This window comes from Entelurus aequoreus, linkage group LG23 (genome assembly GCF_033978785.1).
Source record: "Entelurus aequoreus isolate RoL-2023_Sb linkage group LG23, RoL_Eaeq_v1.1, whole genome shotgun sequence".
NCBI classification, from domain to species: Eukaryota; Metazoa; Chordata; class Actinopteri; order Syngnathiformes; family Syngnathidae; genus Entelurus; species Entelurus aequoreus.
This window is the reverse complement of record NC_084753.1, coordinates 36,392,674-36,410,680: the sequence shown is the minus strand read 5'-3', so window position 1 is coordinate 36,410,680 and position 18,007 is coordinate 36,392,674. Positions and strand designations below refer to the sequence as shown.

General features: G+C 38.5%; 1 protein-coding gene across 2 annotated transcripts in view; it reads right to left on the bottom strand.

The window, feature by feature from the left end:
• Window positions 1–17,598, bottom strand: part of LOC133640611 (gastrula zinc finger protein XlCGF57.1-like) — a 107,583-nt gene extending 89,985 nt beyond the window's left edge. The window contains exons 1-3 of one of the 2 annotated variants that reach the window (XM_062034131.1): window positions 17,164–17,598; window positions 10,226–10,408; window positions 4,436–6,578 (exon numbers count right to left, since the gene is read on the bottom strand). In XM_062034131.1, coding sequence (XP_061890115.1) covers window positions 5,542–6,578; window positions 10,226–10,408; window positions 17,164–17,287 — 1,344 coding nt within the window. In that variant the 5' untranslated portion in view covers window positions 17,288–17,598 and the 3' untranslated portion in view covers window positions 4,436–5,541. Of the gene's footprint in view, window positions 1–4,435; window positions 6,579–10,225; window positions 10,409–17,163 lie in introns of those variants that run through there. The other variant, XM_062034128.1, reaches the window with a different exon arrangement.
• Between the last annotated feature and the right edge of the window lie 409 nt (window positions 17,599–18,007).

The window sequence follows — 18,007 nt, the reverse complement described above, 5'->3', positions numbered from 1 at the left end:
GTTTATTCTGGTCTCTAGCCAAACGCAACCACCCCCCTTGGAGTTTAGCTTGGGACTTGCTTTTTTCTCTTCTTCCCCCGCCCCTATGTTTACCATTTTCCCACCTTTACGGGGCACCCACCAGCATTCCTGTTCGGTCTTCCCTGCACAATGCATGGCTGCTCTTGAAAGGGTCTGTGCTGAAAATGTAATTTTGTTGTACTTTATACGTGCAATGACAATAAAGTGCCGTCCTATCCTCGACCAGTGTTTCTTAACCTGTGGTTCGTGTAGGTTCTATTCAGTCATGTGACTTTTATACGGATTTAAGTGAAGTGGTGGGCCACCAAAACCAACATGGCTACCGCACAGCAAACAGAGTGCGCACTATCTGCGTATGCAAGGGGCCTAGATCTTACCACTAAAAGCAGATACAAGCAAAAAAATCGAACTATGCAATGGAATTTACCCCTATACTTTTATCAAAAAAGATAGATTTGTCGAGTGATATCAAGGATTATGTACCCAGACATGTCGAACTATCTGATGCTCCAGACATCATTCTGTACGACAAAACTAGCATGGAGGTCTACAATTTATTTGTGTGTGGCTGGGTCAAGAAACCTGGTATCAAGACTCTCCCGGATAAATATGCCTCGTTTTTGCTCAGGTAAGGTTGCATTTTGTGATTTCACTTCGCATCTACAGCCGTGTTTGTTGTTGTTGTTGTTTATGAGTAGCGTCTTTATTAAAATATAACTATAGATATACACTCACACTCTCTGACACACTCTTCCTTCACAAGACCCAGAATAGCTCAGTGGTTAAGACAGTTGACTTAGAATGAAGGGTGCTGGGTTTGAATCCCAGTCTGGTTGACAGTATTTTGTTCCACCTCCATCATACTTTACTGAGCAAGATGTCCTCATTTACCTTTGTGTATGGAACAACATCTTCTCTTCCCAAGACCCGGGTTAGCCCAGTGTTTAAAACTGTTGACTCAGATGAAAGGGTGCTAGGTTTGAATCCCACTGTGGTTGGCAGTGTTTTGTCCCAACTCCATCATACGTAATTGAGCCAGGAGTCGTTGATTACATTTGTGTTTGGAACAAAATCTTCAGTGGTTAAAACGGTTGACTCGGAATGTAGGGTGCTGTGTTCGTATCCCAGTCGGGTCGATGTGTAACTTACAGCACTCTGGCTGGAGGCATCAAGGTGACATATCTGGGTTTGAATCCCAGTTGGGTGGATTGGTATTCAGTTTGGTTTCACCTCCGTTGTAGTTTAACTGGAACAGGGTTCCCTAATTATATTTGTCATTGATGCCCGGAATCTTCTCTCAAGAAGACCCAGGATAGGTGAGTGATTAAAACCGTTGCCTCCCCCAACAATTACTTCTGGGTTTGAACCCCCCTGATGGACTGATAGGTAACTTACAAAACTCCACTTGGAAGAGTTATTAGTGTTTTATCGCATCTCGATCATAATTTACACAGACAGATTCATGATTAAATATGTCATTGTGGCCCGAAATTTGTCCTTAGGAAGACCCAAGGTAGCTCAGTGGTTAACACCAGTAACTGCTAATGAAGGGGTCCTGGGTTCAATTCCCAGTCAAGTTGAGCGGTAACTAGGGAAGCTCCAGTGGGAGGAGTTAAAGTTTTATATCATAGTTTACTGAGACAGGTTCTCAATTAAATATGTCATTGGGGCCCGAAACCTCTGTTTAAGAAAACTAAGGATAGCTGAGTGGTTAAAGCAGCTAGCTCCCAATCAAAGAGGACTAGGTTCAAATCCCAGTCAGATCGATCAGTAACTTGGAAACCTCAAGTGGCAGGAGTTAAAGTTTTATATCATAGTTTACTGAGACAGGTTCTCAATTAAATATGTCATTGGGGCCCGAAATCTAGTCTCAGCAGACCGCGGATAGCTGATTGGTTAAACAGCTAGCTCCCAATCAAAGGGTTCTGTGTTCAATCCCAGCCAGGTCAATCGGCTTGCCAAGCCAAAGTATGCAGGAGTGGGGCGCCGGACAGTGTGGGGGTGTTTCACCTCCCCCACACAGAGTAAAGCTAAGTGGTAGCTGGTTAATAAACTTATAGTTAAAAAGGTAAGTACGGGTAATACTAATAAATAGTCTATAGTAGTCGATAACCTTGGGGGTTAGCTACTCCTGTGTGCCGAGGCTAAAGTTGGTAAGTGTACCATCCTAATTCCTAGGCTGGGATGGGCGGGAATAGGAACATGGATAATTAATCATTGTAGGCATTTGACCAATCAGCTCTCCTGGGTCTAGACTAATTGACATAATTAAAAATTAATAATTGGATAATTTAAAAAATAAGGTTAATAAAAACAAATATGAAAAACATCTTTTTTTTAGAATAATGATCAAAAATTAGATGGTAGCCTTCCTTTAGTTATTCCACCATTGTTACTTTACTTCTATTCATTCTTGTCCTTTATTCATTGTTTCCCATTTGTTTTTTCTATTTGGTTTATTCTTTATCCAACTAGAATTGTTTCTCCTTTTTTTTTGTTACCCAATTGCAATTAGTCAGACCGAGGAGAGCTGATTGGTCAACGCCCACAATGATTAATTATCCATGTTCCTGCCCATCCCAGCCTAGGAATTACGATGGTACACTTACCAACTTTAGCCTCAGCACATCAGGAGGAGCTAACCCTTGACTTTTGGACTATCGACTATTTGGTATTACCCATACTTACCTTTTTAACTATGAGTTAATTAACCAGCGACCACTTAGCTTTACTCTGTGTGGGGGAGGTGAAACACCCCCACACTGTCCGGCGTCCCCACTCCTGCATACTTTGGCTTGGCAAGCCGATCAACCTGCCTGGGATTGAACCCAGAGCCCTTTGATTGGGAGCTAGCTGTTTAACCATTCAGCTATCCGCGGTCTGTTGGAGCCTAGATTTCGGGCCCCAATGACATATTTAATTGAGAACCTGTCTCAGTAAACTATTATACAAAACTTTAACTCCTCCCGCTGCACCTTTCCTAGTTTCCGATCAATCGGACTGGGATTTGAACACAGTCCCCTTTGATTGTGAGGTAGCTGCTTTAACCATTGAGCCTTTTCTTGGTGTTCTTAAAGTGAGATTTCGGGCCCCAATGACATATTTAATTGAGAACCTGTCTCAGTAAACTACCATATAAAAGATGAATTCCTCTGGCTGGATCTTTCCTAGTTACTGTGTGACCTGACTGGGATTTGAACCCAGTCCTTTTTGAATGGGAGATTGCTGCTTTAACCACTCAGCTATCCCTAGTTTTCTGGAGCCAATATTTCGGGCCCCAATGACATATTTAATTGAGAACCTGTCTCACTAAATCACAATGATGGTGAAACAAAACACTAACCCTTTACTGGGATTAGAACTCAGTAGCCCTTGCTTGGTGGGCCAACGGTGTTAACCACTCAGCTATCCTGCCTCTCACAGACCTAGATTTCAGGCCCCAATGACAAATATAATCGAGGACCTGTTTTAGTAAACTACGATGGAGGTGAACGAAAACTCTGGAGCTGTGGTAATTTACTGATCAAGCTGACTGGGATTTGAACCCAGCTCTCTTTGATTGGGAGCAAGATGCTTTAATCACTCAGCTACCCCTGGTTTTCTTCAGGGGGAGATTTGGGGCCCCAATGACATATTTAATTGAGAACCTGTCTATTTTTTTATTTTACTTGTGAATAGCGTCGCCATGGTAACACGAAATGTTCCCAACTAAAAGGTCCGCCATCGGTGCGACCGAGACCTTTCCGACCGTATAACATATGTGGGGGTTCGTTGGCCGATCCGTCTCGCATTAATCGTAAGAGAAATGTGCGGAACTATAATAGTAAAGTTTGAGGTATGAGCAATAATAATATGGGCTGCTTGTATTGCAAGCGCCCATTCACTGCTGCTTAACAGCATGTGAATGGGCGCTTGCATTGCAGCAGGCCCATAATAATGATAAAGTTTGAAGTATGAGCAAAAATAATATGGGTGCTCGCAATGCAAGCAGGCCCATAATAATGATTAAGTTTGAAGTATGAGCAATAATAACATGGGCGCTTGCAATGCAAGCAGGCCCATAATAATGATTAAGTTTGAAGTATGAGCAATAATAATATGGGCGCTTGCAATGCAAGCAGGCTCATAATAATGATAAAGTTTGAAGTATGAGCAATAATAATATGGGTGCTCGCAATGCAAGCAGGCCCATAATGATGATTAAGTTTGAAGTATGAGCAATAATAACATGGGCGCTTGCAATGCAAGCAGGCCCATAATAATGATAACGTTTGAAGTATGAGCAATAATAATATGGGCTGCTTGCATTGCAGCAGGCCCATAACAAAATACAAACTCAACAAATATTAACTATACATTTATTGCACCCAACTTTTGCTGAAGCATACATTGCTTATTGCAAAAAGGACATACATATAAATCAATCACAAAATAATATTCATATTACAAAAGAGCGTAATATGCTTCTAAAAGTGGTCCAGAAGATGTTTCAGATGTGAACCAGTAAGTATGAACTAAGAGGGATTTATGAGAGTAAAGGTATGAACAAATGTGTATATGTCATAATGGAGTTTATCCATGGAATCATTTACAATTAGAATAAACGTGTGACGGTATCAAAACTTGGTGAGTGGATTTTGGTTCCTTTGCACTCTGAAATAAACTACATCTCCCAGAATCCTCTGCGCAGCGCGGGACTGGCCAAGTAGGGGCGTCATAGGCAGGAAGTGAAGTGTGTACGTAGTAGGTAAGATGAATAGTTTTTTTTAGGACATTTAATCAGAATCTCTTTCTTTGTGTTATGTTGCTAACAAACAGAAAACATCACCTCTTTGGCGGAGGTAAGAAAGTCTGCGTTCTGCGTCTGCTCACACACATCAGTTTGTGAGGTTTTTACATTATTAAAAGTTAGATTGTTAGTTAACTTTTCTGAGAAACAGCATATTCCAGACTGCTATTAACATGTCCACTGTGGAGGACACTGCTCCTCATCAAGTAAAAGTTAAAAGACACTAAAGTGAACATTAGTGTTTTGCACTGGAGGTGTACATTGTCACTTTAAAGACACGAAAATGTAATGTTTTTAAATATTTGCTTGGAACTGTGGATATTCCTGCACAATTATTTGCACTTAAAAATACTTGTTTGTAGTAATAAATATGATTAGAACCTTTAAGCATTATGTTTGTGTTCTATTACAATAAGTGTTTTTTTGAATTAAACATTCCGACACTTCATTTTACACAATTTACCATTTTTAAATCTTTTTTTTTTTTTGGACATATACCACAATAGTATTGTACCATGGCCTTAATACCGTGATATCTAACCGTGAGATTTTGATACTGTTACATCCCTAACAACATCAAATCTACAAATAGTAAAAGGATATTAAGTAAATTGTGTTACGCACACAACGATGATGTCACACATGTTATGTGTGCTGATGTCGATAAGAAGTCAAAGTTATATAAATATATATATATATATTTTGTACAGTTAATTTAGAATCCTGCATCTTCATTTGCTGCTGCTGTTCTCACCAGCACACTTGTGTTTCTTACACTGGTACTTATAAGAGAATCTTTCACCACAAAGATCGCAACTCAACACTTTCTCTCCGGTGTGTGTTCTCATGTGTCTGACGAGTGTTGACCGGTCACAAAAGCCTTTGTTGCAGTTTGAACAGGAATACGGTTTTTCACCGGTGTGTATCCTCATGTGCACTTTCAAATTTTGCCTCGTTACAAAACCTTTACCGCAGATTGAGCACGGAAAAGGTTTTTCTCCGGTGTGCATTCTCATGTGTACTTTCAAATACTGTCTCTGCACAAAGTCTTTACCACAGACTGAACAGGTAAAAAGGTTTTCTCCGGTGTGTATTCTCATGTGTACTTTCAAATTGTGTCTTTGTACAAAACTTTTACCACATACTAAGCAGGAAAAAGGTTTTTCTCCGGTGTGTATTTGCGTGTGTTCTTTTAACACATGTTTTCGTGCAAAACATTTACCACATTCTGAGCAGGAATAAGGTTTTTCTCCGGTGTGTGCTCTCATGTGGGTTTTCAGACAAGAACGGTAACTGAAAGTTTTGTCGCAGAGAGAACATGTGAAGTGTGTGTTGTCAGTGTGACATGTCTTATCATCTTTAGAGTGTTCATCATCAGTGTCAGGAGAGTGTGACGTTGTGTCCTCACTATCTGATAGTGGAGCTAAGAGCTTGTCTGCTTGTGATCCTCCACAGTGGTCTCCATCAGCTTCTGTTGTCATGTGTTGAGGTGAGCTGCTGCTTGGAGGCTCCGCCTCTCTCCTCTCCTCACTCTCACCTTTGACCTCATCACCTTCACTCTTCACAGGGACACCAGTCACTGGGAACTCCTCCAACCATTCAAGATGCTCTCCCTCCTGACTGATGCTGTGTTCCTCCTCTTCCATTTTAAGGTGAGGGGTCTGTGGAGCCTCGTCTTCCTCTTTAACGTAGGGGGGCTGTGGCTCCTCCTGCTCCATCTTGAAGCTCCGCTCCTGTTGCTCAGGGAGATGATGTTCCTGACAGACATCTGCAGGACACAAGAAGACAAACATGTGCGTTTGAAACGTCCAGCTTTGCTCAGTCACATTAGGTCATTCAGTACGTTTACATGTACTAAGGAAAACCAAGTTGTTGTATGAACTGTGGGGGACAAACACGCCACTCTTTACAACATTATACAAAGGAAAAGAAAACCAAGGGATGGGCGATATGGCCTAAAATTTATATTGCGATATATCAAACATAGAAGTGGTAATAGAACGATTTTAAAACAGGTTACAAAGGCTCCTAATTGAGTTGTTGACATATGCAGTAACATATTACAACATTATTCCCAGTTGTATTATTTTCTTTTAGTAATCTATTTGTTCATTTTACTGTTAAAACCTGGTTACTTTCTGTTGTAACATGTTCCTATCTACACGTCTGTTAAAATGTAATAAGCACTTAATCTTCTGTTGTTTGGATACTTCACATTAGTTTTGGGCGATACTACACATTTGAGTATCGATCCAATACCAAGTAATTACAGGGGCAGTATTGGTCATACCAATGCTGACACTTCATATTTTCTAAATGAGTGGTTCTTGAACTTTTTTCACCAAGTACAACCTCTCCAAGCTCTCCCGGTACCGTCATAATGACACAAAATACAGTAGCGTAGTAGGCCTAAGTATTCATTAAAAACACATTGGTTTTATTTAGCAAGTATTTTCAATCATTTTTGATAGAGATGTCCGATAATATCGGTCTGCCGATATTATCGGCCGATAAATGCGTTAAAATGTAATATCGGAAATTATCGGTATCTTTTTTTTTATCATCAGTATCGTTTTTTTTTAAATTTTTTTATTTTTTTTTTATATTAAATCCACATAAAAAACACAAGATACACTTACAATTAGTGCACCAACCCAAAAAACCTCCCTCCCCCATTTACACTCATTTACACTCATTCGCACAAAAGGGTTGTTTCTTTCTGTTATTAATATTCTGGTTCCTACATTATATATCAATATATATCAATACAGTCTGCAAGGGATACAGTCCGTAAGCACACATGATTGTGCGTGCTGCTGCTCCACTAATAATACTAACTAGAGATGTCCGATAATATCGGTCTGCCGATATTATCGGCCGATAAATGCGTTAAAAAGTAATATCGGAAATGATCGGTATCGGTTTTTTTATTATCAGTATCGTTTTTTTTGTTTTTTTTTATTAAATCCACATAAAAAACACAAGATACACTTACAATTAGTGCACCAACCCAAAAAACCTCCCTCCCCCATTTACACTCATTCACACTCATTCACACAAAAGGGTTGTTTCTTTCTGGTATTAATATTCTGGTTCCTACATTATATATCAATATATATCAATACAGTCTGCAAGGGATACAGTCCGTAAGCACACATGATTGTGCGTGCTGCTGGTCCACTAATAATACTAACCTTTAACAGTTAATTGTACAAATTTTCATTAATTACTAGTTTCTATGTAACTGTTTTTATATTGTTTTACTTTCTTTTTTATTCAAGAAATTTTTTAAAATTTATTTTTCTTATTTTATTTGATTCATTTTTTTAAAAAGTACCTTATCTTCACTATACCTGGTTGTCCAAATTAGGCATAATAATGTGTTAATTCCACCACTGTATATATCGGTTGATATCGGTATCGGTTGATATCGGTATCGGTAATTAAAGAGTTGGACAATATCGGCATATCGGATATCGGCAAAAAGCCATTATCGGACATCCCTAATTTTTGACCGAGGTCCCATTACACGCAGTTTGAACAATGACACTGTATTTGAATATAGAAAAGTAAAACACTGTACTTTAATCAAGTGATTCTTTGGCGTAGCATTAGATGGATCACTGTTCTAAATCATCGAATTATTCTATTTTTGGTCACAATTATAATATATATATATATATATATATATATATATATATATATATATATATATATATATATATATATATATATATATATATATATATATCGATAATTATTAATATTTTTCATGACCTATCGAAAATAGGAACCACAGCTATCAAGGCAGAAAGTAGAGAAAATGTCAACACAACCATGGAAAACAATCAATGTTGTAAAATCCCATTGAAAACGTAACACTAACCTCTAAAAAATTAAGGCGCAAAAATAAGGAATACGTAAGAAATGCTTAATAAAGTGTAAGAAAATATAGGAAAGCGTGAAAATGTAAACATGGAGAAACCTGAAAATAACTATTCTCTGCAGGTTTAGTGCTAGGAAGTTACGCGGTCTGTGTAACATTTAGGTACGTTGGTCAGTTATTCTTATTCAAGTACGGAAAGGAACTTATGTTATGCAGTAATTATTATCTGAATAGCATTGGTTTGGTATAAACAGAAACGTATGTTTGTACAGTGAATGTATATGTACATGTATGTGTATATGTATGTTTGTACAGTGAATGTATATGTACAGTATGTGTATATGTATGTTTGTACAGTGAATGTATATGTACAGTATGTGTATATGTATGTTTGTACAGTGAATGTATATGTACAGTATGTTTATATGTATGTTTGTACAGTGAATGTATATGTACAGTATGTGTATATGTATGTTTGTACAGTGAATGTATATGTACAGTATGTTTATATGTATGTTTGTACAGTGAATGTATATGTACAGTATGTTTATATGTATGTTTGTACAGTGAATGTATATGTACAGTATGTGTATATGTATGTTTGTACAGTGAATGTATATGTACAGTATGTGTATATGTATGTTTGTACAGTGAATGTATATGTACATATATGTGTATATGTATGTTTGTACAGTGAATGTATATGTACAGTATGTGTATATGTATGTTTGTACAGTGAATGTATATGTACAGTATGTGTATATGTACGTTTGTACAGTGAATGTATATGTACAGTATGTGTATATGTACGTTTGTACAGTGAATGTATATGTACAGTATGTGTATATGTATGTTTGTACAGTGAATGTATATGTACAGTATGTGTATATGTACGTTTGTACAGTGAATGTATATGTACAGTATGTGTATATGTATGTTTGTACAGTGAATGTATGTGTACAGTATGTGTATATGTATGTTTGCAATGCCACTTCTAAGTCAGCAATCCTCGCTTCCATGGCGGCAAAGCAGCTAAGTCTATTACAAGTATCACTGGAGGACAAGGACTAGCTAAGCATGCTCAACCCCACACTGTAGGAGGATATGCTAACTGCTAAGCTAAAGCTCTTAAATGTAAACAAAGATGGGCAGAATGATACCAATATTGATAGTAACGATACCAAGTACAATGTATAATGTACAGTAGGTGTTTTAGCATCATTTGACACGGACTTGTCCAGGATTTTCCACTTTTTCATTATTTTTCCATTCCCTTTCGTCACAATGTTTACAAACGCTGTCCTCCACACTGTCTTTTGAGGCCTTTCAAGGAAGATATTTTAATAGAATTTAAGACATCCTAAGGCCTTAAATTGAAATGATTAGATTTAAGACTTGAAGTCTATGAGCATGAACTGATGAAGACTACTTGGATGAGAGGCCAAACGTCTTCTAAGACAAAGTGAACAGTCCAGTTGTGATGGACTGAATGCCCTGAGAATAAAATGATATGTGGATGTTGTGCTTACTTGGACTGTGATGAAGCTGTGAGGACTCAGGTGGTTTGTCTTCATGCTCTTCAGTCTTCACAGAGACAACAGTCAGTGGAAACTTGGTGAGATCAGCCTCCTCCTGCCCTGGAAGACACTCTTCCTCCTGAGTGATCCACACTTCCTCCTCTTCCTCTTTAATGTGGGGGGGCTGCTGGACGTCTGTTGGGTAAATAAGTAACTAAAGATTAAAGGCCTACTGAAAGCCACTACTACCGACCACGCAGTCTGATAGTTTATATATCAATGATGAAATCTTAACATTGCAACACATGCCAATACGGCCGGGTTAACTTATAAAGTGCAATTTTAAATTCCCCGCCACACTTCCGCTTGAAAACGTCTATGTATGATGACGTATGCGAGTGACATTAACGGTTGATACGGAAGTATTCGGACCCATTGAATCCAATACAAAAAAGCTCTGTTTTACATTTCATAATTCCACAGTATTCTGGACATCTGTGTTGGTGAATCTTTTGCAATTTGTTTAATGAACAATGGAGGCTGCAAAGAAGAAAGTTGTAGGTGGGATCGGTGTATTAGCGGCGCACTACAGCAACACAACCAGGAAGACAGAGATGGATAGCAGACGTGTTAGCCGCTGAACTCACCTTAACTTCCTCCGTCTCGCCGACCGCATCTGTGATCGGGTGAAGTCCTTCGTCGCACCGTCGATCGCTGGAACGCAGGTGAGCACGGGTGTTGATGAGCAGATGAGGGCTGGCTGGCGTAGGTGGAGCGCTAGTGTTTAATCATAGCTCTGTGAGGTCCGGTTGCTAAGTTAGCTTCCGCGTTGTTAGCAACAGCATTGTTAAGCTTTGCCAGGCTGAGAATTATTAACCGTGTAGTTACATGTACATGGTTTAATAGTATTGTTGATCTTCTGTCTATCCTTCCAGTCTGGGGTTTATTTATTTAGTTTCTATCTGCATTAGAGCCAGATGCTATCACGTTAGCTCAGTAGCTAAAGAGCTTCGCCGATGTATTGTCGTGGAGATAAAAGTCACTGTGAATGTCCATTTCGCGTTCTCGACTCTCATTTTCAAGAGGATATAGTATCCGAGGTGGTTTAAAATACAAATCCGTGAGCCACAATAGAAAAAGGAGAGGGTGAGGAATCCAATGAGCCAGCTTGTACCTAAGTTACGGTCAGAGCGAAAGAAGATATGTTTGCACTGCATTGTAGTCCGTCACTCTAACGTTCCTCATCCACAAATCTTTCATCCTCGCTCAAATTAATGGAGTAATCGTCGCTTTCTCGGTCCGAATCGCTCTAGCTGCGTTGAAAACAATAGGAAAATATGAGGAAGCGAACAACCGACTACGTCACGCTACTTCCGGTAGGGGCAAGGCTTTTTTTTATCAGAGACCAAAAGTTACGAACTTTATCGTCGTTGTTCTATACTAAATCCTTTCAGCAAAAATATGGCAATATCGCGAAATGATCAAGTATGACACATAGAATGGATCTGCTATCCCTGTTTAAATTTAAAAAATTCATTTTAGTAGGCCTTTAAGAGAGAAGAGAAATAGTTTTTGACTGACACTGTTACTCCGGCTTCCTCCCACCTCCAAACACATGCACCTGGGGATAGGTTGATTGGCAACACTAAATGGTCCCTAGTGTGTGAATGTGAGTGTGAATGTTGTCTGTCTATCTGTGTTGGCCCTGTGATGAGGTGGAGACTTGTCCAGGGTGTACCCCGCCTACCGCCCGATTGTAGCTGAGATAGGCTCCAGCGCCCCCCACGACCCCAAAGGGAATAAGCGGTAGGAAATGTATGGATGGATGGACCGTTAACACAATTAGATTATTTGTGTTCTCATGTGTGTTAAAAGTGTGTGGCTCAACAACCAATAAAAACACAGGAAAGACTTCCTTTTGTCACAGCCACTAAAATTACTTCAAAAGTGATACAGTGAGTAAAAAAACAGGTTCGGAAAATTCGCAATTCGAAAAGCCTTTATAAGTACGAGCCAGCATTGAACGTGGCATTTCTAACGTTACACTCACTGGTGTAAAGTGTGTAGCATTTTTTCTGTATTGCTTGTATTCCATCACGTGACTTCTTCCCGGAAGTGAAAACCAGGGGTGGTCAACCAAGCCAGGATGGCTGTTGTACAGCAATCAGTGTGCAAACTATATGACTACAAAAGAGGCTTAAATCTTTCTGCAAAAAGCACATACGAGGAAAAAAATCCAACTATGCAATGGAATACATCCCTGTACTTTATCGAGTGATATCAAGGATTATACATCAGTCACCTTACCAGAAATATCGAATTATTGTGCTCCAAACATCATTCTACACGACAAAACTTGTAAAAGCATGGAGGTCTACAACTTCTTTGTGTGTGGCTGGGTCAAGGACATTAGTATCAAGACTCTCCCGGATAAATCACGCATCGTTTTTGCTCGGGTAAGTTTGCATTTCATGATTAACTTTTTCCTCTACTGCCATGTTTGTTGCTGTTGCATGCGCTGTTCACGACTGCCATGTCCCCCCCGTCTTCATCAAAATATACACTACCGTTCAAAAGTTTGGGGTCACCCAAACAATTTTGTGGAATAGCCTAAGAACAAGAATAGACTGTCGAGTTTCAGATGAACGTTCTCTTTTTCTGGCCATTTTGAGCGTTTAATTGACCCTACAAATGTGATGCTCCAGAAACTCAATCTGCTCAAAGGAAGGTCAGTTTTGTAGCTTCTGTGACGAGCTAAACTGTTTTCAGATGTGTGAACATGATTGCACAAGGGTTTTCTAATCATCAATTAGCCTTCTGAGCCAATGAGCAAACACATTGTACCATTAGAACACTGGAGTGATAGTTGCTGGAAATGGGCCTCTATACACCTATGTAGATATTGCACCAAAAAACAGACATTTGCAGCTAGAATAGTCATTTACCACATTAGCAATGTATAGAGTGTATGTCTTTAAAGTTAAGACTAGTTTAAAGTGCTTTTCCTTCAAAAATAAGGACATTTCAATGTGACCCCAAACTTTTGAACGGTAGCGTAACTATAGATGTCAACATTGTGTATGTGCTGAAAGATTAATTTATAATTGTTTATCAAAATATAACTATAGATGTCAACATTGTGTATGTGCTGAAAGATTCATTTATAATTGTTTATCAAAATATAACTATAGATGTCAACATTGTGTATGTGCTGAAAGATTAATTTATAATTGTTTATCAAAATATAACTATAGATGTCAACATTGTGTATGTGCTGAAAGATTCATTTATAATTGTTTATCAAAATATAACTATAGATGTCAACATTGTGTATGTGCTGAAAGATTAATTTATAATTGTTTATCAAAATATAACTATAGATGTCAACATTGTGTATGTGCTGAAAGATTCATTTATAATTGTTTATCAAAATATAACTATAGATGTCAACATTGTGTATGTGCTGAAAGATTAATTTATAATTGTTTATCAAAATATAACTATAAATGTCAACATTGTGTATGTGCTGAAAGATTCATTTATGATTGTTTATCAAAATATAACTATAGATGTCAACATTGTGTATGTGCTGAAATGTTTATTTATGATTGTTGCCTTTGGTAAAAGTTACACTATTCTAGGTTTTGCTCACATTTGCTTTCTTTTAACGCGCCGAGTTGGTGCTTTTTGAAACACTCGTAGGAAAAACGTGTTTAAGAAATTCAGATAATATCAAGATAATACTTAAATGGGAAATAACCGTTAAAAGTATGTCAAACAAACCTTTAACAAAAGTGATCACTGCAAACTCGTGCATTCATGCTTTTCTCGTAAAACTTGCACTCTCCCGCCCTTCTTGATTACCGTATTTTCCGCACAATAAGGCGCACCTAAAAACCTCCAATTTCCTCAAAAGCTGACAGTGCGCCTTATAATCCGGTGCGCCTTATATATGGACCAATATTGAGCCACAGCAGGTCTCGCAACGATATGATATATATATATGGTATAAACGGTAAAATGAAGTCGGCGGCTGCTTACCGTAGTTGCGAGACCTAAACTCCATGTAAAGACCCAAAAATGGCTCCTATTAAGAGACACGCTTACGACGCAGAGTTTAAACTCCAGGCGATCAGTCAGGCAGTAGAACACGGGAATAGAGCAGCAGCGAGAGAATTGAACATTAACGAATCAATGGTGCGGAAGTGGAGGAAGCAACATGATGACCTGCGCCAAGTAAAGAAGACTAAACAGAGTTTCAGAGGGAACAAAGCGAGATGGCTACAGTTGGGAGGACAAACTGGAACAGTGGGTTGTTGAACAGAGAGCAGCAAGTAGAAGTGTCAGTACAATCACTATTTGTTTTGTTGACATTCCCTTTAGCGCAGCTCCATCTAATGGATGCATAAAAAAAACCCAGCCTCTACTGTAGCGTCTATTCTATGCGCCTTATAATGTGGTGCGCCTTATATATGAACAAAGTTTTAAAATAGGCCATTCATTGAAGGTGCGCCTTATAATCCGGTGCACCTTATAGTGCGGAAAATACGGTACCTCTCGAGTAATTCTGAAGAAATGTTTATTCTTATAGAGGCTTTGCAGCTGACGTCATCAGCCACGCCCATTAGCTTGGCGGCCATCTTGCCGGTCACCAGTTCAGTGCCGGTCAACGACTCACACACGCTTTCTTGTTAGATCTGCTGCTATTTGAGCTTGGAAATGCCGGAAACCTGCTGTGCTGTTGGATGTAGCAATAGACGAGGCGATAAACCAAATCTTAGCTTCTACAGATTCCCGGCAAACATCAAAAAACGCGATAAATGGATCGCGGCGATTTGTCGTGAACGATGGAAACGTACGATTTACACAAGGATATGCAATGAACACTTCATATCAGGTATGTAAACCAACTACTCACCACAATCACACTGTTACTGCCACGCGGATTTGTAAACAGACAGTAGGCTCTTCTGTGTGTGCTTTTTCCTTACCTTGGTCATGAGAAGAAATCGATTCTTGTTTGGAATCTGCCATATCAGCCCATCATGCACAAAACCTGCTGTAAAATACTTGTAGGCATCCAGACTCTTGTATGCCTTAAGGTCCTTTCTAGTGTACGGAGATGGTGAATCGACGAGGTAATTATAAATGTCTGGATATGAGAGATCAGGCCTAGTCTATAAAATCCGCTACACCTCCCTGATACCGAAGTACATGTCAAACTACTTCCTTAACGTAAATGACCGCCATAACCACAACACCAGGGGGAGCTCCACTAACCACGTTAAACCCAGATTCCGAACTAACAAAGGTTTTAACTCATTCTCTTTCTATGCCACATTAATGTGGAATGCGCTCCCAACAGGTATAAAAGAAAGGGCATCTCTATCCTCCTTCAAAACCACAATAAAAGTTCACCTCCAGGCAGCTACAACCCTAAACTAACACCCTCCCCGGATTGCTAATAATCAAATGTAAACAATCAAATGCAGATACTTTTTCTTATGCCTTCTGATCTCTCTCTCTCTCTCTCTTTCTATGTCCACTACTCGATGTCCATATCCTACCCCCCCCCCCTCCACACCCCTGATTGTAAATAATGTAAATAATTCAATGTGATTATCTTGTGTGATGACTGTATTATGATGATAGTATATATGATAGTATATATCTGTATCATGAATCAATTTAAGTGGACCCCGACTTAAACAAGTTGAAAAACTTATTCGGGTGTTACCATTTAGTGGTCAATTGTACGGAATATGTACTTCACTGTGCAACCTACTAATAAAAGTCTCAATCAATCAATCAATCAATCAGACAGGTCGGCTGTTGCAAAATGCTCAGGTGGTTTTAGCATGCTTCTCTGTAAGAGGTACGGATCCGTTGTGCCAACAAGGTTCAACTTCTCTCGGTAACGTTTCTTGGACTCTTCATCCAAATGCACAACTTCATTGGATAGCAAATCAGCCATAATTCGGATGAAATCGGTGAAAATGTAGCGCAGAAATCAAACGGAATCTGTACGAACACGTAGGAACGAGCTGACCGGTTGACCGGCAAGATGGCGGCGTAACACAAAGTCACGTGATAAAATCACGTGACTGCAAAGCCTCTATTGCGATTTGGGCATTTTTTCTTCGAGAGAGGCTAAATGGCACCTAGTACCCATTGGAAACAGAGCTAGCTTGACTACCACGCATATTTAATAAGCGGGACTTGAGCCGACCGGGACGTCAGTAAATTCCATGCAATAGATGTTGACATTTTACACCTAAACTTTATATCTCTAACCATAACCTTGTAATGGTATAGTCCTAACCATAACTTAAATATAATAAAAATAAATAAAAAATATTTTCAAAACTACTTAAAAACAGTCATACTATGTTTTTGTTATCATATAAGATAATATTCTTTATGATCATTTTGTTGGCTGGGCCAAAGGGAACTCTTACCAAAACATGTTTTACTATGTGCTGTTTTTATGGAGTATCTCCATCAACTATTCCTCTTTAGAGCACAACTCCCACATTCACTTGGGGACCATCTACGACACGCTGAAGGAAAGTCAGTCACCTTTATGTTCTTTTCATAAATCAACTGTTGACTACTTTGTTTATTGAAAGATGATTGACAATACATGTTTACTTTCACTTATTGATGCATGTAGGTCAGAATCAGGAAGGGAAATTAGCCATGAAACTATGAATTATATTGATTACAATGTAAAATATATTTGGTGACTGTGTGAGTTTTGTGTAAACATGTTGATACACATTGTTACACACTGAGAGGAACATCAACCTCTCATAAATATTGTGTGTCTGACACTGTCTAGTTTTCGTCCCCAAAACACAATTCGCCTTCCTATAGACAATCTATCTAAGAATAGTGTTAATAAATAAATATGACGTTAGTAGACATGTGAGAGTAAGAAGTAAACAAACCTGTTCTGTGTAACACAACTTGATGTTTCTTGAAAACAGCGTCCAGTAGTTGATGTTGTCGCTCCTTCTCCTCTTTTGTTGGACAAAGTTCCTCCTCGTACTCTGCTATCGTTCTTTCGCACATTTTCACACAATCACAACACTTTACACTCACACTTGATCTCTGCTTAGCGATGTGTTTTGATCACTTCTGCCTCTCTTTGTTAGCAGCTAACACGCTAAGCTAACTAGCAAGCTAAGCTAACACGAGGAGCTGCAAAGTGCGCTCAGACTAATGTATCCAAATACAAACAATTATTAAATATGTTTACTCTATCAAACGACATAAATGTGTACATGTACGTACCGATTAAGAACACACAACTATTATAAACACAACGTCTTCTCCGTCAAACGCCATTTTGCTTTTTCTTCGTTCTGTTTGGTTCACGTGCAGGCTTGTCAGATCTCGCGAGAGAAAGAAGAAACGAGCTTTTTTTTTTTTTTTTACTTTTTTTGATAACATAACAAAAATACTTTTAACAATCTGAAAATAAAAAATAAACATCCATTGTACATTTTCAAGATAAATATTTCCACATTATCTTCGTTATAATCCTCAAACATTGAACAAGATATCGAAACAATAATAACATAAAGAAAGAAAAATCCAAAGAAAATGTGAGGCATAACACTTAAAGAATAAAACAAAACAAAAAACTAATAAAATAATTATTATTTTATATGTGTTTTAAAATTTGGGAGATTTTCAAGACCTTTTTAATTTTCTTTGTCATTATTAGTGAGTTTTATATATGTGTGTATATATATATATATATATATATATATATATATATATATATAT